This window comes from Thermobia domestica, chromosome 3 (assembly GCF_964235325.1).
Source record: "Thermobia domestica chromosome 3, izTheDome1.hap1.1, whole genome shotgun sequence".
NCBI classification, from domain to species: domain Eukaryota; kingdom Metazoa; phylum Arthropoda; class Insecta; order Zygentoma; family Lepismatidae; genus Thermobia; species Thermobia domestica.
Genome location: NC_137456.1, coordinates 345371936 through 345396688, shown reverse-complemented (window position 1 = coordinate 345396688; position 24753 = coordinate 345371936). Strand labels below are relative to the sequence as shown.

The 24753-nt window shown below is 37.0% G+C and overlaps 1 protein-coding gene across 11 annotated transcripts in view; it reads left to right on the top strand.

The window, feature by feature from the left end:
• The window catches only part of sick (sickie), a 1461343-nt gene that overhangs the window by 569376 nt on the left and 867214 nt on the right, over positions 1-24753 (top strand). For all 11 annotated transcript variants that reach the window (XM_081752883.1, XM_081752888.1, XM_081752884.1 and 8 more), the window contains exon 3: positions 15058-15110. In XM_081752883.1, the coding sequence (XP_081609009.1) occupies positions 15058-15110 (53 nt within the window). The remainder of the gene's footprint in view (positions 1-15057; positions 15111-24753) is intronic.

Below are 24753 nucleotides of genomic sequence, written 5' to 3'. Positions count from 1 at the left end.
TTTTTTTTAATTTGAAGTGTTCCTTCATGGCTGAATGTCTAACACTTGTGCTTCCTATACTCGAGGTCCTCGGGTTGATCCTCGATGGTGTGGTTTTTCGGATCCCATTTTAAACTGTAGGTTCATTCTCATATATGACTCGCTGATTTGGAAAAGAAAAAAGCTCAAAATTTTGCGAAAATGAGAAGAGATATAGAAATTGTTCATTTTGCATAACGCATCATCTGGTATAAAAAGGAACAACGTCCCGGCTTTCTATATAGCGTACACCAGGGATAAAGTTTCTGTTAAATGTAAAAGGAAGGATCTCCCAGGCACGTAGCCAAGGGGAAGTCCGTACCCCCCCCCCCCCTTTGAGACTAGAAATGTAAAAAAAAATTGAGGAAGGATGAAACAAAAAGAAACGAGAAAAAGAAGGATCAGCGTTAAAAATAAAAACCTACAGGAAGCTTTTGGTTACTCTTTCTTTTAAGGAGATTTGTATAACTTGCAATACATGGTGGCGAGGTGAGTGAGATAACCTGGAAGAGTCAGGGAATTTGAAATTTCTAGAAAAGTTACGGAATTCTCAGAATTTCTGCTACTAGTCAGGGAGATTTCAAGCTTCCGAAAGCACAGTGCCGTTATGGAACAACGTGGACACTTTTTTTATCATAATTTTTCGTCATCGCATCCTTGCAGTGTCAAACATGTTATTTCAAAAACAATTTTCTACTGCTCCTTTAACCTCTCATTTGGAACATACAGTAGTTGACGGAATAATAAAAACAAAAAATTATGTGAAAAAAAGTTGTTAACAGTTGATTCAACAGAGAAAGGAACTCAGATATTGTAAAATATTTTGTAAGATCATTGAGTATGTACGTTTTTTAATACTTGAGGTCATAATGAAAGGAAAATTGTTATATTTGAATAAAGAGAGGAAGGACGTAAATATTGTAAAACCTTTTTCATTACTTTTCTTTATTCTTTTACTCCAGATTTCTTCATAGTTTGTTATTAAAATACTTACCAACATATCCTCATTTTATTGTCCTAACTAACCAATATTTGTTAATAGTAAAGTAGTTTAGATGGATCGAGCTTTTGGGCCTTCAGAATTTCATGTCCCCCCCCCCCTCCCGTTACGAACCTGGCTAAACGAACCAATATATGTTACAGTAAAATAGTTTAGAATGATCTATCTAGTCCCTGGTGTGATGACCACAGTATTTCATGTCACGGACACCCCCGCCCTTTACGAAATCCTGACTACGTGCCTGGATCTCCGAAGTTTCTAGAATACAGGGTGATAAAGATTCTTTCCCGTTCAACTCAGCGATTCATATGTTTGGCGCTGAATAGGAATGTTAAACAGCAATCAACCAATCGCAATTGGAAAAGAAAATAATCTCAACTCAAGCTCGAATTAAAAAAATGTACTAAGTTCACATTAAAACTCATATTTTAAAAATAAATGATGCTCAACTCACTTTCAAACCAAAACGATGGTTTGAGTTTACACTCAAACTCACAATTGGAACTTGAAGTTTAACTCACACCTAAGTGGAAAATGGAAATCACTTCACGCTCAAACTCGTAATTTCAAGTATTAACTACGTTCAACAGACTCATAATTCAAGCTTGATCTGGTAATTTGAAATGGAAGAAGACACAAACTTACCTTCCTGGTAAGTTATGATCCCATTCAAACTACTTACGTGAGATTACAAAAATGAAACCTTTCACTTTTAAGTACCAAGGTTAGGCGATGAAGGCTAAAAGGAGCGGTGATGATGAAAAGGAATTTAATGAAAGTAGTGGGAGGAAACGGAAGAACTCCGAGAAAACCCACGGACATTATATTTGTCCACCACAAACAATTGTCACATGCGACAAAAAGTAGGTGCTTTTTCGATATCGGAATATCGATAAAAACAGTGGTTGAACAAGTACATCTTTAAAAACCGGTCGTCAAACAGGGACAATTCTAGGATTAAATCATGCTCTGTGTGTGGTTGAACTATGAGGGAGTAATTCGATTCGAGTTTGTTCCCTACGGTCCTATGCCGACTTTTATTCTGAACAGTTGGAACGGATCAGCAAAAAGATCCTGCTGGAACAGAAGAACGCAAAATGGAGTTGATTCTGTACAAATTTATTATTATTATTATTATTATTATTATTATTATTATTATTATTATTATTATTATTATTATTATTATTATTATTATTATTATTATTATTATTATTATTATTATTATTATTAACTAACTCTATGGCCTATGGAACCCGGAGGTTCAATGCCGCGTTCACAAAAGCTCTCCACTGACTTCTATCGTTAGCTAATTGCATCCACTTTCTACTTTGTATTCCAATCTCTGCGAGATCCATCTTAATATTGTCCTCCCATCTGCGCCTAGGTCTACCTAATGGTCGTTTTCCGATTGGTCTTCCAGTCAAGACTTTGAAAGCGTTTCTACTTTCTTCCACTCTATCTACATGACCCGCCCACCTAAGCCTCCCAGACTTGACGACCCTAACAATGTTGGGTAAACCGTATAAATTATGTAGTTTCTCGTTATGAAGTTTCCACCATTCCCCATTCCCGTTCCTCCTGGGTCCGAATATTCTTCTCAGGATCCTGTTCTCAAATACTTTCAGTCTATGTTCTTCCCTCAGAGTAAGTGACCATGTTTCGCAACCATACAAAACAACAGGCATGATTATCGTTTTATATATTTTAAGCTTCAAATTCTTCGACAGAATTCGCGACGACAAGAGATTTTGAACCAAATAGTAACACGAGTTCCCTGTTTTCAGTCGATATTTAATTTCTTCGTGAATATGATTTTCGTCTGTTAATATTGATCCTAAATATTTGAAAGTATCCATTTTATCAAAAGCATTATTTAATATTTTAACGCCTCCACAATTTGCCGTATTACGGTCCCGACGCACTTCCATGTATTTAGTTTTCTCTGCATTTTCTTCTAAACCCATGTCCCTGCAAGCGTTTAATAAGATCTCTGCATTTCTTTCTATTGTTCTCCTATCATCCCCTATTAAATTTACATCATCTGCATATGCCATAACCTGGTGAATACCGTTCAACTCTAGGCCTTGGTTGCTATCTTTGATTTTCCTTATAGCGTATTCCAGAACAAAGTTAAATAATAATGACGACAACGCATCTCCTTGTTTCAGGCCATTTTCGACGTGAAAGTTTGTGGACAAAAATTTTCCTACCCGGACTTTACTTTGGGATTCAATTAAACATATCTTAATTAATCTAATTAGTTTTCTCGGTATTCTAAGTTTTGTAAGAACGTTGTATAATGTTTCTCTCCTAACCGAGTCGTACACCTTTCTAAAATCAATAAATAGTTGATGTACCGGGGTATTGTATTCCCGCTTTTTTTCGAGTATTTGGCAAATGGTAAATATTTGGTCGATAGTTGATCGATTTCGTCTAAATCCACACTGATAATCTCCAATAATTTCATCTGCGTATGTGGCCAGTCTTGCTAATAAAATATTTGAAAGAATTTTATAGAATGTTGACAGAAGAAAAATGCCTCGATAATTATCACAGTCAGTTTTGTCGCCTTTCTTGTGAATTGGAACAATGATTGATTCTTTCCACTCTTATGGCAATACTTCCTTGTTCCAGATAAGGAGAATGAGTTTGTGTATGTGTTAATTAGAGTTAATTTTAGCTGGAGGCGACAAATTGTGGAACAAGATACACAAACTCATTCTCTACAAACACAGACTCATCCTTATTATTATTATTATTATTATTATTATTATTATTATTATTATTATTATTAAAGTATTCTGCCTTTTGCCAGGTCCTGGTATCTTTAAAATGTTTTAATCATTTTGGTGATAATTGAATATTGTAATTGGTGCGTTGTTTAGAATGAGTATTACGATCTGGAATACTCAGCGTTAATTAGAGCATATTGATGCTGTTTCAGAAGTGTGTTTTCTTTTTAAAGTTCATGTACTAAACCTAAAGCAAACTTAGGATTAAGACAGTCGATATCGCCCTTTCTTGCTTATAAATTAAGCTCTTTCTCGAAAATATAAAAAAGTTTAGAATGATTTGTGCAAAACTAGCTTTTTAGAGAATATTACAAGGTAAATCCTCAATTTCCGCATGGAATCAGCTGAACCAAGAGTAAACTTTAAGCCTCTCACTAAAAATATTCGCATCACCTTGTAGATGATATTCATATATTAAGTAAAGGAAACTCTTTAAGTTTTACGTCCCATGGTTATGTCGGCTAGGCTAAAGTAGATGGTGATGATGAGAAATGAATGAAGAAAGTGGAAGCAAACGAGGGAACCCCGAGAAAACCCACGGTGTTTATCCACCACAAAGTTCACTTGGCGGGAGCTGAGATCGAGCCAAGGACCCCATGCACCGAAGGTGAACGCTCTACTACTGAACCACAGCAGCCCGTCATATATTAAGATTTTTTCAGAAAAGCAAGTTGTGCTAATACAGTCCTCTATTCAGAGTGTAGCTTAAACGTGAAAATGATGTATATCTGGAAAGAGTAGTAACACTTATGCTGGTACATATGAGACGCTCCTGGCAGTAAGGACGAAGACATCAAAGGATTCCTTGCAAAAATGTTCTCTGTACATTCAAAATAGCAGCCCATTTAATTTGAATCTGAATTTTCTAAGAGAAAGAGAAACAACTTACATAAATTATATGTGTAGGCCTAGGCAGGAGAATTGTGACAAAAGTATAGCAAATTAACTCCTGTGTAGAATGTCCCAGTTTTTCTCAACAACGCACTGCCTCCTGTTCGTTTGTCATACTATCCTGTTCAACAACGCACTGTCTCCTAACTGTCTGTCATACTATCCTGTTCAACAACACACTGCCTCCTAACTGTCTGACATACTATCCTGTTCAACAACACACTGCCTCCTAACTGTCTGACATACTATCCTGTTCAACAACGCACTGCCCCGTAATTGTCTGTCATACTAACCTGTTCAACAACACACTGCCTCCTAACTGTCTGCCATACTATCCTGTTCAACAACACACTGCCTCCTAACTGTCTGCCATACTATCCTGTTCAACAACACACTGTCTCCTAACTGTCTGACATACTATCCTGTTCAACAACGCACTGCCCCGTAACTGTCTGCCATACTATCCTGTTCAACAACACACTGCCTCCTAACTGTCTGTCATACTATCCTGTTCAACAAGCACTGCCTCCTGACCTCTGTCACTCTGCTGCTTAACGACGCACTGCCTCCTGACTGTCTTGGCACCTCAGCCTGTTTGCTGGACGTGTGCAGGGTTTGTGACGTTAAATATGGGCTTTAGTTCATTACTCTGTTGTATTGTTGAGGTGAGTTTTCACCGGACGTCAAAACACGGACATTTCATTCTCATATGCGAAGCTAATACATGCGAAAATAAGTAGCTACTTCCTATTACTTTTGACCCAGCTGAAGAAAAATTGTTTAAAGATGAAAGCAACATGAGAAGACAAAATCTTCTTTGACTAGTGGAAATGGAAAATAATTTGCTGAAAAACGTCCTTCAGAGGATAAAACTTAAGAAAGAATATGTATAATATGCATTAGAAATGTTGTCTTTCATGCTGCCATTCGATTAGAAGAAGGCACTTTTTATTCCAGAAAAATCTTATCTAGGAAATGAATGTGTAAGGTAACTATTTGGAAACACTGTTAGACTCCCCGCCGTTTTATACCCGAATCACCTTCCTTCCTTTGTGAAAGCTTTCGTTTCCCTTTTGACACCTTGAACAGCGACCAATAACCGGTGATTAATTAGGGGGATTGATTTTCACTGGACGGTCTTCATCAATCATAGCTGGTTACTTCTTCTGCCTCCAATCGTTGCGGACTGTCAAGAAATCTGGAAGCAGTTGCTTTCAAGGGGAGAGTTGAAACTGCTACAGTTACGCCCTCTGGCTTTGATTGAATGACTCCTAAGTATTGGTTGTACCCTTTCCAACAGCCATTAGTCTCTCCTGTTGCTATTTGAGGAGATATTAAGATCTGCAATCTGGTCCCCCACTTACTTACTCTTCCACAAGAATTTTCTTTCTTATTCTTAGAAAAGGCGGACAATTTCCGAGGACTATACAGTATTTCTCATGTCGAGACTTCAAACCCGAAATGATAGACAGTAAAAATAAACCAGTGGGTACTGTGATAAGAACCTGCTTTCCTCTGGTTTTGTTTCTTCACCTTAACATCAATTTTTAACAGGCGAATGTTATTTTCATATACAAAGCTGAGTATTTGGTATTGTTATATTTATGTGTTATATATTCTATATACTAGTGATGACAGTAGTAGTAGGTGTATTAGCATTAACTAGTATATTGCCACGAAGAATGATTGCAGTATTATTATTATTAAGTATTCTGTCTTTCGTCAGGTCCTGAGACTAATGAGAATCTTTTTTTAAGTTTTAGATTTGGGCCTGGGAATTGTTTCTTCCATGTTTCTCGATCTTCAGTTTCCTCTTTTAACTCCCAATATTTTCTTCTAATTTTCAAGTCATCGATCAGCTGTATTCTTCTTCTCCTTACTCCTCGTTTTCCTTCCATCTTTCCTTCTATGGCGGTATGGAGAAGACAATTTCTTCGCAAGATGTGTCCAATCCAATTGGCCTTTCTACGAAGGATGGTGGTTGGAAGCATCCTCTTCTCTCCTATCCGTTTTAAAACATCTTCGTTTATTGTCCATTGGAGTCAAGATATGCTTTACATTCTCTGGTGGAATCTTCAGAAAACGAATCCCTATTCAGTGTCGACAATCCTCATGCTATTCCTTGGGTATAGTTTGATCATTATTCTGTCCCTCGAACTGAAAACTTAACGATTCAAATTCGATCGCTGGGTGTTCTATAGTAAAATCTTCATATCGGAATCATGATTGGGAACAATAATTTAACTTGTGGGTACGATTGGCAGACTAAACACCAGCCTTCGCTGTGGTAGAGGCCGTATCTTCAGAACCGAAGAAGTTAAAAATCCTATCAAGAGTGTGCTTATATTTTTTTAAGGTGTTAAATGGTCTGAGCTTCGTGATGAGTGTTTTTTTTTTCTGTCAGTCTTCTGAATGATGTTATCCAGCTCAAAAAACCTAAACGCACAGTGTGGGGACAACTTGATATTCCGTTACGACAATACGCATACACTCACAGGACGTTCGAAACATATCAATTTCTTGATCGCAATATGATGAGTTGATTACCCTTCTTCTTTCACCCTACTTGAAGTGGCTCATACAGTGGCCCAATGGTAAAGTACTCGTCTCTGGTGTGAAAGTTTGCTGGTTCGATCCCAGGTCGTGTGAATTTATAGTGAACAAGATCATGTCCGGAGGTTTTCAAGGTTCTCCGTAGTTTTGAGAACGTAGAAAACACTTCTTGCGAATTACAAAAAGCGTTCAATGTTCATAAAGAAGAAAACATGAACGAAACCTTCAAAGTATAGGGTGTTCCCTAAAGAACGCTGAATTTGAAGATATATTGAAGATACAATAGCCAAAGCTTCATCAAAATCGGTTATACAATGTAAATGCATTCTGTGGTATCTCCCACATACGTACAAAACACAATGTTATGCATACACACACCCATACTGACTCTGCACAAATTTATATGCTCCACAAAATTTGTAATAACTTTTTCACAGAGATCTGTCCCGAGACCTCCGATCACGCGTGTGATTTCCGCTTTCAATTTCAAAAGAGTGTGTGGTTTGTTAGTATACATCTGTGATTTCAAGGACCCTCATAAGAAGAAATCACAAGGTGTCAGAACAATGAGATTACTCGTTGTGGAATTTTTCGTGGGGTAAGGCAGATGTCTTTGTCATTGTGTGGCAGAGATCGCTTCATGCTGCTAAAACCAGAGATTGTTCATGTTGCCCATATTGTCGACATTAGGACACAATTTATTACGAATCATGTTATGTATTGTTCAGCATTAACAAAACTGTACCCCGCATCAGGGGCGGATTCAGGGGCAGCGATCGGGGCGATCGCCTCCCCAGAAGAAGAATCTTTCCTATTTTATATATAGAAATAATAGGGATACACACGAGACAAGATTTGGGGATGTCTCGTCTCGAAAATGTGCTGTAAAAGTGATGTCTAGACTCGAAAAATGTATTCTTCTCTATTGGAAGACCTGTGTCTCAACTCGAATTTTGTCACGAAAATTCTGTCTCGACTAGTCTCGTGCGCATCCCAAAGTTTGGAGCCCTTAAAAGTAGCAGTATGACAACCCACCGCCCCCCCCCCAAAAGTCGGTCCTGGATTCGCCCCTGTCCCGCATTATTTTCAAAGAAAAAGAGGCCAAGCACTCTACCTGCCCAAATCCCACACTATACAGTCGTTCTCAGCGGATGCATTTAACAATTATTCCAAGATTTTCAGTTCCCTATATCCTGGAGTTGTGTTTATTCACAAATCCTGTTAAGTGAAAGTGACCCTCACCACTAAAAATGATTTATTTTGCGAAATGCTCATTTGCAACCAGCCTCTTCAAAAACCAGTCAGCAAGTCGTTTTCGTTTACCATAATCAGCAGGCTTCAGATATTGCGTAAGTTGAATTGTGTACGCATGCATGTGAAGATCTTTATGCAGGATTCGATGTGTCGAAGTTGATGGAATATTCAGGTCCTGCGAACGTCGTCGAATCGATTCTTGCAACACTCGCATTAGCACTGCCCTGCACGAGAACAACGATTCGCTCTGTCTGAGAAGAACGTGTCCGCCTAGGTGATTTCAACTTGGATATTGAACCAGTTGTCTGGAAATTCAACTTTAAACTGGGAAAAAAATTCTGTAGTTTAAATTACCAAATATCAATGTAAAATAATTTATCCTTCATTTTGTAAGTTGATATACATTTCCTTAGATTAGATTACAAAATTTGCTTTTTTTTTACAAATTTGCAGTAAATTTATTAGAAAATGTGATATTTTATTGATAAAAATGTAATTTTACACCATTTCATATTATTAATTGTAATTTCACATTATAGGTATAAATTGATTTACATAGAAGCTTGGCAAACACATTGCCAAAGCTTTTTTGTAAATTTACCTATGAATTTTTTACAGTGTAATCTATAGACTCATTATGTACTTCACTCCTTCCAAAAATCATGTTCTCGCACTGTCTGTGTTGCACTTTCATCACTTTGGTAAAATGTCTTCACAACTAACATACGTTGCTGCATCGTAAACATTTTCATGTCTGTAACAAGCAGAAACAAAAATTGGTCAAAACAATTGTAGCTACATTAATCGAAATGACAACAGATAACAACTATGGTAAGACCAGGTTTTTCAACTGTAAAACATCCTAAACGCACTCAATTCAAATTCCGCACCCTTTATGGAACACCCTTAGGTTAAAGCTGTGTATCTCTGCATAAGAGAAAAGTTACATTCATGGACATTTTATCCAAATTAAATCCAATTCATAAGTATGGTTTTACATTTCTAGTGTCACAACTATTTTTGTAAATTCGTCACAAAAGTTATACAACTGAGGCGATTTTGTGTGCACCACTTAGGAAATGTTCACATGCCACTGGCACCACTGATACTGCGTTCTCTTGGCGCGTTTAGTTCTATTTCACGTGACGATACTCTGAATAATTTATCGTCTACTTAAGCCTGTACAGTGAAAACTGCTAGTGGCTTACCGTTGCCGGTCTTTCAGGCCCACTAGTTTGAGAACCATTTACCATTTACCAGTTCGATAAAAATTGCAATTGTTACCGATAGAAGCTATGTAAAGGAATCTTACTACAAGTGACGTTCTAATTCTTGTACGCATATAAGAATTCGCACATTAGGCAAATTTTCTTCCCTTAGCGATAACATTGTAATATTTATTGATGTGACTTCCCTCAAAAGCCGCCACTGCGGCATGGTAAGGAAGTAATTCCGAACTTAAGAAAATATCCCTCGCTCCCTTCTGCCGCTAATTAGAATTAGTTTTGTTTGTGTCCTAACGAGAAGGCAACCAAAAGTACACTAGAGTTAGTTTGGTTGCCTACCACACAGGCGTATATTCATCTGTTCCTGTAGCAAAGTACGTTTTACCGGACTAAATTCCTTGGCGTTAGAGCCAATTTGACCGGCTAGACAGCCGTTAGTTGAGTGATGTGTGGTCACCACATTGGCTTCAGTTACAGTTATTTCTTTTTGGTGTTTCCTGCCTCAATATTCAATTAGATTCCCAATTTTCTAGCTGGGTCACTGCATTTCTGTGTCACCGCCAGAAAATTAGAACAGAAACCACGCCAAAGGCACAAGTGCTCAACAATCGAATACGTAAGCACGAATATTTGAAGACTCATATCATTAGCAGTGGTGAGAAAAAGCCCAAACACACTTCTCAAAATGCTGCTACGTTAGTGTGGTGTGAGAATATGCCTATAGGGCGGTGGCTGGAGGGGGATTTATTGTCTTCCTTTTGTTATTACATTTTTATCGGGAGCTTTTGCTTTCATCCTGCTGTTATGTAAGCTTCTAAAAGCTTTGTCCCATCGTCTCCTGGAATCGCAGACATTATCTAAAGGATTTCCAGCTCCATTAACTAGACTCCAGTCTTCCTCCAGCTGAGAGTGATACAACGACTCTAAACAAAAGAGGGCGCATTTATCATTGTTCTTTTCTTCTTCTTTCGTATATTCTTGTTTTATTACAATATACGAAAGAAAACACAACGTCATAAATGTGCATGGCTCTCCCCAGTTTCTAATGGTATTTACAAGGACTTACTAGTAGACGAATAGTTAACGTCCTAGATTTTTTTGCGTCTTGACCTGTGTTCAATACTCGGTTCACGCTCTTCGCCATCTGCCTATGAGATATTAAACTAAAATTTTTAGAATATTATCTGTAAATAGCTAATTAACGTTATTTGTGACTTTTACTGATATACAAAAAAAAAAAAAAAAAAAAAAAGACCATAACATCTCTGAAAAATTACTCTCCATTTTTGAAATACATGGTTAGCCTAAATAATTCATCTGGTTTCAAACCACTGTTTATTTGCAAATATACGATGTACAAAGACGGATTATACGTGAAAAGATACATACACTCACCAAGTTTCTGATACATTCTACAAATGATCAACGTATGCGCCCCTGGTCACCTGGCACACATCCAAACGGTAATCCAGTTCTGTCCATATGTTCACTAGCATGTTTTTGCCAATGCCCGTTCACAGCAACAATGATGCATTCCGGCAGTTGTTGCAGTGTTGTAGTCATTGGGGCTACATAAAGTTTGTCCTTAACAGTCTTCATCCCGGCGAAATTAAAATACCGCTAATTTTAGAGTAATTATGTGATATCTTCAAATAGATAAAAGATAATCGAAATGTGGAACAAGAGCGCCCTAGACAATATTATTTTACATGAGAAACCGTTATCACGACTCACTTATCTGCTTTCGATTTCGAGCCATTTTGAAAATCGGCATTTATTTTCGTGTTTCTAAACATCTGAAAACGGAAAGCCACTAGATGACTTGTGATAACGGTACCTCACGCAAAATAATATTGTCTAGGGCGCTCTTGTTCCATATTTCAATTATCTTTTATCTATTTGAAGATATGACATAATTGCTGTAAAATTAGCGGTATTTTAATTTTGCCGGGATGAAGACTCTTAACATAACCTCACAGGAAGAAATCACATGTCGTGAGACATGGAGATCGGTGCTTTGAAACCCGATGAATCATTTAGACTAACCCTGTATAATGGATCTAATAAAAGAAATACAATGATCCCACGAGTTATGAACTTACCCTTTCCGTAACGTTGTTCGTAAACCAAAATTAGTTTTCCTATTGAAATAAATGTAAATATAATTAATTCGTTCTAACCACAGTAAGGATTTTTTTTTTACATTTTTAAGTGTTTTTTGTTATAAATAATATAGCAATAAAATAACATTATCTTTTTTTAAAAGGTTAAACAAAAGATTGTAATTGATAAAAATCACAAAAAGTGCAACAAAGAACAAGATGTAGTTTTCGATCACGGGATTCTGACAGCTTCACGGCAAACGCACAAAAAATCAGTACTGAACGCGTGGGACTGTCGGTACACGCGTCTGTGTTTCTTCGTACCCGAAATATTTTTCGTAAATCAAGGGCAAAATTGCTCACAAAACTAGTTAGTAAAACGACTTATTCGCGAACTGGCGAGTTCGTAATCTGAGTATGTACGTGCTCTTTTTATTATTATTATTATTATTATTAATAATAATAATAAAAGACTTGTTTCCCAGGAAAGAGACTGTTGTTCTGCATCAGGGGCTCCATCTTTGGAAATGTTTTGCAACTACATTTTCAAGTTAGCTCCCTTATGGCTATAGAGACACGTAGTCTAGTGGTTGGAGCATTGAACTCATGTCTGTGTAGTCCCGAATTCGATTCCCAGCCAGTGTTTCTCAATTTTCGGTGTCCTCCCAGCGTCAAGAGGCAAAGTGGGGAGCCACGTGAATAAAAGCCGTGACGTCCACTAAGTCTAGAAAGTTCCTAATACGCGTGTTAGACACAGGTTGACGCAGTACGCTGACCGCGTTTTCGTTGCTAGCCTGAACATAGCTCATCCAGTCGCTAACAGATGGCGTTGGAATAGCTTGAGCAGACAAAGGCTGTTACGCCTAATGATAAGGATAAGCTTCGACAAAGGAGAGTTAGGTTCGATTCCCAGTGGAGGCTCAAGAAATTGAGATCCCATATTAAGCTGTGGATTCGCAACTCGTAGTCTCGGAACTGAGAGAGACGTTAAACTTCAAATCATCAACATGAATAACTCCTACAACCATCGCTTTAGACAGGGGCGAATCTAGGGGGCGATCGGGCCAATCCCTCCCCCCCCCCACGAAGAGGAAACTTTCTTTTTTTATATATATAAATAAAATCCATCCCAAAGTTTTGAACCCTTAAAAGTAGCTTTATGGCAATCCACCGCCCCCCCCACCAGAAATCGGTCCTGGATCCGCCCCTGGCTTTAGAGGTCTTTACTCAATGTACAGTTAACGTAGATTTTCCAGAAATGTCTTTGGAGTATTTTTTTTTTCTAAAATGTAACGTTTGTGGTACGAGTCTGTTGAAATATCACTGCTCACGAGCAATGTTCTAAACCGGTTTTTATACAAACCGAAAACTAGTGTATAGAAAACCGAAAACAGTCATTTCGGTTTTCTCTAAAAGTAGTTTCGTTTATTTAAATCGGTTTTAACAGAAAAAAGAACCTGTTTTCGAAACAAACTGTTTTGATAGAAAACCGAACTGGTTTTTCAAAAACCGGTTTCGATTTTTTTTAAAGCCGAAATCCGAAAAAATGATTCTTGTAATCATCACTAATGTTTTCGTATATGAATGGTGAGCGGTTTACTCTTTCGTACTATTCCACCGATTTTCAATAGAGACGGAAATTTGCGCGTTGACCCAAGATTTTAAGCAAATTGGGGGTGACTAGCAGTGGCGGATCTAGAAAGTGAAAACTGGGGGACAGCCAGAACCCAGACTATGGATGGTATATGATAAGTTTCCTACAAACTTTCAAAAATATATTAATAATAGCTTAAATTATTTTTGTCACTCAAATATTGAGGGGCTTATGCCCCTCCGCCCCAAGGCTAGGTCCGCCACTGAGGGCTAGTTGAGCATATTGGGAGGGAACAGAATGTTATCAATAACTACGAGTACCAAACAAAGTGATAGTCACCATAACCCTACTAACAGCACCCTCTGGTCGAACAAGTTTGCTGTAACGACAGCAAATTTAGTCGGATAAATTAGGTTAATGTCATCTGTGAGATATGGTCAGGCTTCTTTTAGAAATATTTCAGGTGATTGTGAAAGTCATCTACTGGCTTCCTGATCGAAGCTCTTTGGGGGAAAAAATGTCTAAAATCTTAGTAGTCTACTTGTGACCGAGCCTTATGTAATTGAGAGCAGTACAACGGTTGCCATCAGGAAACAGAAAAGAAAAAAAAACTCATCCTCTTCATTCTCAAAGGACCATCCATCTTCCATGTGTAACCATGCAGTACAGACCTATAAAGAAAATATAAAATCTTAAGTGCCCATGAAGTGACCATATAAAAACGTAGTACAAGAAAAAAGCCAAAATAAAATTAGGAAAAAGAGTTACATCTCACAAAATCTGCACGAATACCCAAGTATCTTATAATACCTATTATTATTACTCCATCAGGATCCTGCCGCCTATAGTCGGACAATTTGTCCATGCCGACCAGATGCCGCGATCGGATTGCCGGCGCCGGACACCAGCGTCTTTCCGCACGATTTTCGACCGCGACGAATAGTTGCCTTTCCGAGCAGTTGGCAAACAGCCGTAAAGGCGCAGTAAATGCGCTGGTGCCGCCGTCGAAAAGAGACCGGCATAAGAAGTCGGCACAGGGTCGGAAAGAGACCTTTCCGACTGTTTTGCCGACTCTGACGGTCGGCAACAGTCGGCAAAGAGTCGGTAAAGGGAATTATATTTTACGATTTTCGACCGCTTGCCGCCTCGACAAAAAGTCGGCAACTTTGAATAAGTAGATCGTCGTGCCACCGCGGTTGACGGTGGCAATCCCTCATTCCGACCGCGACTTCCTGATGAGGATATTATTAAACAATTATTATTATTATTATTATTATTATTATTATTATTATTATTATTATTATTATCTTAAATTAATGAGGAATAGCTTTTTTGATGTCTAAGAAATAACGTCACACTGTCACACCAAAGGAGACTGTTTACTGGAGATGTACATATAGAGTTTGTGAAGTCTGACACGTATCCATGTGTTGTGTTGCTGAAGTAAGTTATTCACCAGGTATCGAAGCAAACATTTGAATTGCGCCTACTCAATGCAAGAAATATTAACATTTCTAGGATTAGTAATTTATGGAAACCGAATTTGATATAATAATTATTAATGTGTACTAAATTTAATCTCTAATAATGTAAATAATTAATTATGTTTATTTTGTTCCTTCTGCAGCCAATCAGAAAGTTCCTGACGTTAACAGAAAGCCAAAAAGTTCGTCCCAGATGGTAAGTACAAATTTTATATACTAAATATACGAGGGTTATTTCAATAGTAATATCCTATATAAGGGCATCTTTATCTGTAGATATCATACTTGAAAAACATGTCAGTGGCCGTCCCATGTACTATTTTCCTTTTGATTCATTCAACAGAAAATGCTAGATCATTGAAAATGAAGTTAATTATCATGGTAAGTATGAATGATTTCTCTGGTGGCTATGGAATGTTTGTAGAAGGCAAGTAATATACTCTGAAAATAAATGCCAAGACTTTGTTTATGTTTGCACATAAAACCCAAGACACTGATGGACTTATCGTACCGCTTTACAAGGCTTAAAAACATCTCTTCTAAATAAATAAATAAATAATAATAATAATAATAATAATAATAATAATAATAATAATAATAATAATAATGATAATAATAATAATAATAATAAGTGTCCTGCATACGAAAATTTCCTTCACGATTGTATTCACTTTGTTACTGGTTCTAAAATATCTTTCACTGAGGGTCGTCTTCAATGATGGAAAGAGATGGAAGTTGTAAGGTTCGAAATGCAGATTGTACGGCGAATGGGCAAAGTGCTCACAACCAAGAGTAGCAAGATGATTTTGCATTGCCACTATGGAGTGTAGTTTTGCATTATAGTCCAAAAGAACTGCAGATGTTAAAATGGCAGATCTAGAGGTCTATTACCCGAGAAAGCCCATGTTAATTTTACCCATAAAAGGTCCACGGGGTACTTCTGAGACTCCCTGATGCATATACAAGCTACCTGAACTCACCGCGACCATTTGTATTTTCCATTATTAATAGGAAAGGCTAGTCACTACTTTGCTATGAAATCATTTGTCAATGGTAATAAACAATGAACAGTATCAAATAATTAAAAAAGTGCATACTTCAATAGGAGCCTCAGAGGCATCCCTTGGGCCTTTACGTTAGTATAAAAATAACCCTTTTTTCTTAAGTAAAGTAAAAAAAAAGAAAGAGCTTAGGAAACGCAATCAGAGGGTGTTTTTCAAAAATATGAAAGAATTCTAGAGCGCGGGACACGGCACGAAATAGCTATTAATAATAATGCCATTAAAAGTTCACCAGGGAGCTCCGAGGCATCCCTTGGGCTCTCTCGGGTTAATACAGCACTACCTCGTACACTTCCTCTTGACATTTTTTTTCACCACACATTTTTCTCCATACTTTCCAGGCATAGAATAGGCCTCTCATTAGAACTTTCTGTTGACACTATAATAGCGTCATATGCAGAATATTTGTCATGCCTCGCCAAATGACGTATGCATGGCTCTCGCATTAAACAGATATCTTGTTTGTCGGCTTTACTACAAATTTCTCGGGAAAAAGAAGGGGAAACTTACTTTCCGACTACTACCCCCCCCCGTACATGTAAAATGCTTTGTTGTTAAAGAAATATTACGAAGTGTAAAATAAAGGAAAATACTTTCTATATTGTAATCTAGTTGGGTCGACTGTGTTTCCTTATAATCCACTTTTCTTGTAGGCTAGATAGAGTGATGGACAACGGTACATACCGTACTGTTAGAGTTGATATTCCATGACGGTCTGTGTCCGCCAATTACACTGGATTCAAGTCCAATCATAATTCAAAGCTTACGTTCATAGTATGTCCTGTTCTTCATAGCTTGGACGGACACAAAAGAATGTATTGACAATTATTATCAATAGTTAATTATTTAACATTGTATAGAGAAGCACTTTATCAATAACACTAGTTAACAAAGGTTTTATTACATAAAAGGAAATACCTGTTCTTAAAGGAACTTTTTGCGCTGAATTCGAATATGCACTCGTTTTTTCTCCATCACGTACGATTTTCCCGTAACAGAGGGATTTTCGGGAAAATCCCTCAAAAATTTCCCTTTTCGTTTATTTCACACCCCAAGATCTTGTCCCCTTGCATATACTAACATAGAAATTATACCTAAGTATACTTTGATTCATATTTAACAAACCCTCCAAGTTTCGTAATAATCGCTTTATTCTTTCTAGAGAAATAAATATGTTTGTATGTATACTGTGTGTACTGTTTATTGCACCTTATAGTAATGCTTTCAGATCTCTTAAGTTGAGGTAAAACGTTTTGCTTTATTACCACAAACACATATATAAAATATAATACAATATAATTTACAAGTGTGACAATTTACAATAAACAATAATACAAATGTACCAAAAGGTCATGAAAAGACAATCAAAACTATCACAATATATGAAACTTCCATTGGGTTACAAAAACGTACACCAATTCCTTCTTTTGTAAGAAATGTTGCATTCTCTAACAAGACCCCAACAATAGTACGATTTCTGTGTAACTCTCAGCTTTGTTATTGCCCAGAAAGTTGCGCACATTACACTTAAGTGCTGTCCAGGCAGCTAGCTCAGCACTGTTTAACTTGCTGTCAAAGCTATCATCAAGCATTAATTTCCTAATTTGGGGACCAATAAACACTCCCGCTGAAATCTTAGCATCACTCAGGTTAGGGAACTTATCTCGCAAATACTTGAAACCTTCACCAGATGTGTCCATGGCTTTGACAAAGTTTTTCATAAGTCCTAACTTGATATGAAGTGGCGGTAGTAATATCTTATTAGGATCTACCAAAGGAGCGTATTTGACGTTGCATTCTCCAGGTAGGCCTACGTAATTCACTCTAGGTTCCCATTCCTTCACTTCATAATGTTTGTCATCAGCTCGGCTATCCCATAAACATAAAAAACATTGGTACTTCGTGTAACCGCACTGCAGTCCTAATAAAATACCAACTACCTTGGAGAATTGTATATAGCTATATGTATTAAGATATACATATACTGTACGTTTAAAAAAAAATATACGTTGGAAGTACATTCTATTTTTATACACGTTTCTAATTTACAGAGAGCAATACAAGTGTTTTGTTGACTATTGTAAATATTCATTTTTATGTCTGTGTTTGTAGTAATAAAGCAAATCGTTTTTACCCCAACTCAGGAGATCTGAAAGCATTACTATCAGGTGCAATAAACAGTGCACACAGTGTACATACAAATATATTTATTTCTCTAGAAAGAACAAAGCGATTTTTACGAAACTTTTAGGGTTTATTAAATATAAATCAAGGTATACTTAGGTATAATTTCTTTGTTACTATATGTAAGGGTACAGGAGCTAGGGGAATAAAATATCTGAAAAAGGGAAATTTTTGAGGGAATTTCCCGAAAATCCCTCTGTTACGGGAAAATCGTACGTGATGGAGAGAAACCGAGTGCATATTCGAATTCAGCGCAAAAAGTTCCTTTAAGATCAGGTGATTTTTCTCATGTAACAAACAAAAAGTTTAAATTTGTTAACTAGTGTAATTAGTGCATTAGCGCATTAGTGGAAGAAATTTTAAAGGCTTTTCCTTTTTGAAACCATCATTAATGAGAAAGGTAATGAGATGTAAATCACATATAGTCTCAGCATATGTTTGTGTTTATGCATTGAGATAATGGCGGCCGAAGGGCAGTGTTGATAAGTGTTTCTTTCAGGCATGTTTTGAGGGAACCAGTGCTCCCCCCCCCCCCAAGGAGATAAGGTTAATACTTACTAGAATAGCACCAGCAGTGGGAAATAAATAGATTCAGAATTCAATAAATGCATAGGGCCTACATAAGCATTTTAATATTTCTGCTTTATAAATGTTCTAAAACTCGTGCTGAAGCTACAGTATTGCATTTGTTTCATATGTAGAGATTATGTGTTACCTTGTGTCTGTAACTACCAACCTTGAACAGATAAGTGACAATTGAACATCTTGTTGCGTGTACTTCAGAAAAACGTAAAGGAAATAGCTGTAGGCTTTGTTAATACGTAGTTTTAGAGTGCCCCGCGGCACATGTTTTCTGAATGAAACACTGGTGTTGATTGTGTCTCTTCCTCTGGATGCAAAATTAGATAAATGTGGGGAACTTATTTCCATATCGCCCATGAGCTTCAGGCCTGTCCCGGATATAGGATGTACTCCTGTCTTTAGGTTCTTTTTTTTTTTTTCATTTATTTACTTATTTTCAATTACGCTTTTATTAGTATATTTTTGATATGCCACTCAAAAAAAAAAAAAAATACAAAAATACATCGTTATATATTTGCGAAGTGTCTATGACCTGAATCTATGCCAATTTTTTTTTTTTTTTTAATTTTATTTTGGGTGATTCGATTGTAGTGACTAAAGAACAATGCCAGCGGAAGTTCCTCTTTAATTTCGGAGGGCGCCGCGCCGTCTGCTGCAGCCTAAACACATTGATCTGTTGTTGGTTGAAAGGGGAGGAAGGGGTTTACAAGAGACATTTCGCTTCTGGAGGAGGAGGGTGGTTGGAGGAGAGAAGGGTTATTGTGTGTGACCCCGCATTTGAATTACGACAACCAACGGAGATGTAAATTATCTGAAGGCAGGAAGAAACGCTGTTCTAGATCTTCCTTACAAATTAATAATAAGAATAATGGAAACGGAAACTTTACCCTTGGAATAACCAGAGAAAACATATCATTTCCGTATAAAAAATATCAAATGGACTTGATAAAGTGTTTCTGTATCGAATGTCAAATAATTAACTATTAATAACATCATTTTTATACAATATTAAATGGAACAATTGTTGATATTAAAGAATTTTTTTCATTAATTATCAAACATGGGAATAGTTGATTAAATCTTTTTCATTAAACTTTGAACTGATATAATTATTGATATTTCTTTTTGTATTTAATATCAAATGAAAACCAGATGATATAAACTTTTTTAGTCCGATGTCTAATAAAAAAAAAGAGTTTATAAAATCTTGTAATTTAATGTCATATGAAGTAACAGTTGATCAAATATTTCATTATTCAAGAACCCAATGAATAATTGTTGAGTTACATGTGAACCTATAAAATGATCGGATATGAGAGCGTTCCACATCCTTTTCTTTGTTTTAATGGAAGAAACCCGAGAAAACCTACCTATACAATGTTCACGATAAAGCCCATATGACACATGCTGGAGTCGAACCAGGGACCCCACACGTTAAATTGAGCACGGTGCCACTGAATTACTATGGCCTCCTAAACGATATCTATGCAAATAAACATAAACATAACGATGTTTGTTGGCCAAATTTCTCTACACTACTGCACCAAATTTGTGATGATTTTGGTACATAAGTGGGCCATGAGCTAACTTAGGTTTTTTATCATACTAGTTTTCCCGAGTCACTTGTAACAGGTCAGGCAGGGAGTGACATATAAATATAACCGAAAACGACCAATATTACTGTCCAATCCATATTTGACGGGGTCGCTGAGATGAATAGTTACACTGCCGATGTCGTTTAAGTGAATCCCCATCGGCATGCGATAAGAAGAGGTGAAATGTAAAATGTCCAAAATCGATATTATATATTGTTGTAATCACATCACGAGAAAACGGCTTATCCGTTTAAATTGACTAGGTGCATGGGCATGCCTATTTCACGCTCCATTCTTAATTTATGTCACTTTGATTAAGGGCGTATCGTAAGGGATTTTTCAAGCATTTGAGGGCTTTTATCATTACTCTTTCGTTGAAATGGGAATCCTAAGTGGGGAAAGGGTTCAAACACTTTGTCTAAGCTTTCTCTTCTCGTGCGAAGAACGGGCATTTCAGTTAGTAACTGTATAAATGTAGCAGGAGAGTATGTCGAATAATAAATACAGTTTCCACTCCTTAAATATTTCATGTTAACGTCCCATGATTATGCCCTTAAGACTAAAAAAGACGGATGATTAAGGCAAGTGATGGATGATGGGAGAATTGGTGGAATGAGAAAGTGGGAGGAAACGAGAGTACTCCGAGAAAAAATTCACTCCTTAAAATTTGTTTACTTATTGGGTAAACTCAGAAGTCGCGAGTGCTCCTTCGTTTCTATATAGTTACTGTACGCGCCTTGGGTGCGGAAGATTGGAGTCGATTCCTGATCAGATCGTATGTTAAACTGCAGGTCCATGCCTCATATAGTCTCGCAGCTAAAAGGGACACTAAACTACAAATCTAAAAATCAAAAGTCCCTGTTTGACTTGAACACCCCTCGTATTAACAATATGTTTGAAATCCAAAATGTAAGTTTTGCAACCTTACAGCCTTGTTGATAGTGAAAGTGTCTACGTTACTTGATTCGTCCATTTTACTCGCTCTAACTGTTGTAATACGAAAAGAAATACACGAGTAACGTTTCCAGCAATAAGGGACTTGTGAAAAGAAACAAACTAGTAACGTTTCCAGCAATAAGAGACTTAGGAAAAGAAACAAACTTGTAACGTTTTCAGCAATAAGAGATTTAAGTAAAGAAACAAACTTGTAACGTTTTCATCAATAAGAGATTTAAGTAAAGAAACAAACTTGTAACGTTTTCACCAATAAGAGATTTAAGTAAAGAAACAAACTTGTAACGTTTTCACCAATAAGAAATTTAAGAAAAGAAACAAACAAAATGAAAAGTTTAGTTTTACGTCACATGGTTATGCTGGTTAGGCCAAAGGAGACGGCGATGATGACAAATGAATGAAATGGTGGAATAAAGAAAGTGGGAGGAAACGGGAAAACCCCGAGAAAATCCACGAGCATGGTGTTTGTCCACCACAAAGTCCACACGGCGCGAGCTGGGATCGAACCAGGGACCCCAAGCACCAGATGTGAACGCTCTACCACTGAGCCACTGCGCCTCTAAGAAACAAACGAGTAACGTTTTCAGCAATAAGAGATTTAAGTAAAGAAACAAACTTGTAACGTTTTCAGCAATAAGAGATTTAAGTAAAGAAACAAACTTGTAACGTTTTCAGCAATAAGAGATTTATGAAAAGAAACAAACGAGTAATGTTTCTAACAATAAGAGACTTGTCCTTGTCCATTGTAAATAGTGTGTTCTCAGTCACTTAGCAAAATTCCGTTGTTCCATCTGCCATTTGAGAATTGTTTGCCAACCGAAACATTTTCTCTCACATGAAAAGTCAAGTAAATCCCTCAAGGCGTTGGGCTCCCTTCCAATAGAGGTCATCGGAAGAATTTTTCCTTTGGTAATCAGAGGGAGGGGGGAGACACAAAACGTGAGGAGGCATGGAGAAGGTGTTGAGAGAAGGAATTATGGGAGAAGCAAGAAGAAAAGAGATTGGGGAAAACGGATAAAACTTTTTTTTTAAGAAAACTTCCTCTAGCTTCGTTAGGTTCTGCCGGACATCTAGCAGTTGAACCAACTGACCAAACAAAAAAAGATACAAAATCAGACATTTATAAAAAGTAAGAAACGTCGTATTTTCATTATTTGTTAACAACGTCCGAAAGGTTTATGGTTGGTTTAAAGGGACAAGTTTTGCCGATAGATGACACTACAGTCTTCGTATCTCTCCCAAGTATTTTTTTACCTTTCACGAAAATTCACTATTTCTCTTACAAATGTCAGCCTAGAGACTTCAAATTTTTAGAAAAGGAACTTCATAATTTACCGAAGACAATAATCCGTGCCGATTTTTATTTAGAATTTTCTTCATTGTTGAAATGACTTAATTGTTTAAATGGATATCCAAACCTTTAACAATAGAACTGTTTCAACAATGACGAAAATTCTAAATAAAAAATGGACATAGATTGTTCCCTTTAATAGGATATGAAGTTCCTTCTCCAAAAATCTGAAGTCTCTAGGTTCAAATTTGTAAGAGAAATTGTAAATTTTCGTGAAAGGTAAAAAATACATGGGATTGATACGAAGACTGTAGTGACATCTATCGGCAAAACTTGTTCCTTTACATTAACCTTAAGTATATACAGTGGCGGGTCTAGAAAGTAAAAACTAGAGGGGAGCAGCCAGAACACAGACTATTATAGGTATGAGTTTATAATATTTCAGGATGCTCTGGTAATAAGAGTTTATAGGTATGAGTTTATAGAGTTGCACTTCCTTCATTCCACCATTTCATTCATTTCTCATCATCACCGTCTCTTTTAGCCTAGCCGGCATAATCGTGTGACGTAAAACTTAAAAGATTTCATTAATTACGTTTCACTGAGGAAAAACTCTGAAATGTTCTAGTCAGGATTCGGGTTCCTAAAGGGTTGGAATTCCAGGATCTTCATGTTAGCAGACGACAACAAAAAGTGGATCATTGAAACCATTACGTTTTAGTTACGCCTAGGTACGTGCACGAGGATTTATTTCGGGATGGCTTCAAAGCATTTGGGAAGAGACAAATTCAATATGAAAATAAATTATATAGAACTTTATAAAGACGCCCATAAAATTAGACCCAATTTACAGAAAAGTCGAGACTTCAGGTAAAGTTCGGACCCATGATCTATTCTCTGCGAACGCCCCAGGTTACGGCTCAAGTTAAGTAATATTTACAGAAAAAAGAGATGACCATTTTGTGTGATATTTGCTAAAAGTTACGCTCCACATCTTCAAATGGAACTTAAGCTAAATAAACACACTAAAGTTCGAATTGGTTCCACTCAGGGGCGTCATTTAGGGAGGGCAGGAGGGGGCAATTGCTCCCCCCAAAGAGTTTAAGTAATACATGTACTTAAATCAATTGACTACTAATATATACTAGTACAAAACGTGAAGGTCTTATGTCGGTGGTGCTCTTGCCCCCCTTAAGCGAAGTCTGAAATGACACACCTGGTTCCACTCAGAGCTTGAAAAAGAAATTCTTTCGAATTTGATAGATGTGAACTTGAAATAAAAGCAAGTATAGGAATGGCAGAGGAAGAAAATCCTATTTTGTGGGACCCTAAATAAAGAGTTGAGAAAAAGACTCATAAAATACTTCGTGTGGAAAATTGTACTGTATAGGTCAGAAACATGGACGTTGGGTAAAAATTATAAAAATTGACTGGAAGCTTTGGAATGTGGATGTGGAGAAGAATGGAGAGCATTAGCTGGGTCGAATTGGAAATTATGGAAGAGAAAAGAACAATTTTAGATATTTTAAGATGAGGAAGAGAAACTGATTGGCTAAGAAGGAACGGTATCATGAGAGATGTGCTAGAGGGTATGGTGGCAGGAAAGAGAGGGAGAGGAGGAAGGAGACTACAATTAGTGAATGATATCAAAACAGAAAAATCGTACGTGAAGACGAAGAGGTTAGTTGAAGACCGTGAAGCATGGAAGCTTCTCAGCTGCTGCAAGTGACCTACAAATAGTGGCAGAATACCTATGATGATTATTGTAACTTATTACGATGACTTCTTTCGTATTCAAATATTGCAATGATTTCCTATTGTAATGATTTATTTTCCAGAACATACTTTTTAAGTCCTAGTGCAAAATTCATTGCTCAATACCAGTGGCTCCCAATGGTTTTTGATTAATGACACATTTAAACAACTGTCCACAACGTCGCGACCCACACGTCTGATTTTCTATTAATAATACTACAAATTGTAATAGTGTAATTATATGTGATTTTATGTAGTGATATCGTTGCTACCACTGGAGGCGTTGATTGGTACAGTCCAACTCGAATTAGTTTTACTACCATAATTATTAAATCCTAAAATTTCGCGACACACCGGTTGGGAACCACTGTTCTATATACTAATGCCATCTGGTGACAATTCTATTGGCCATGGGAA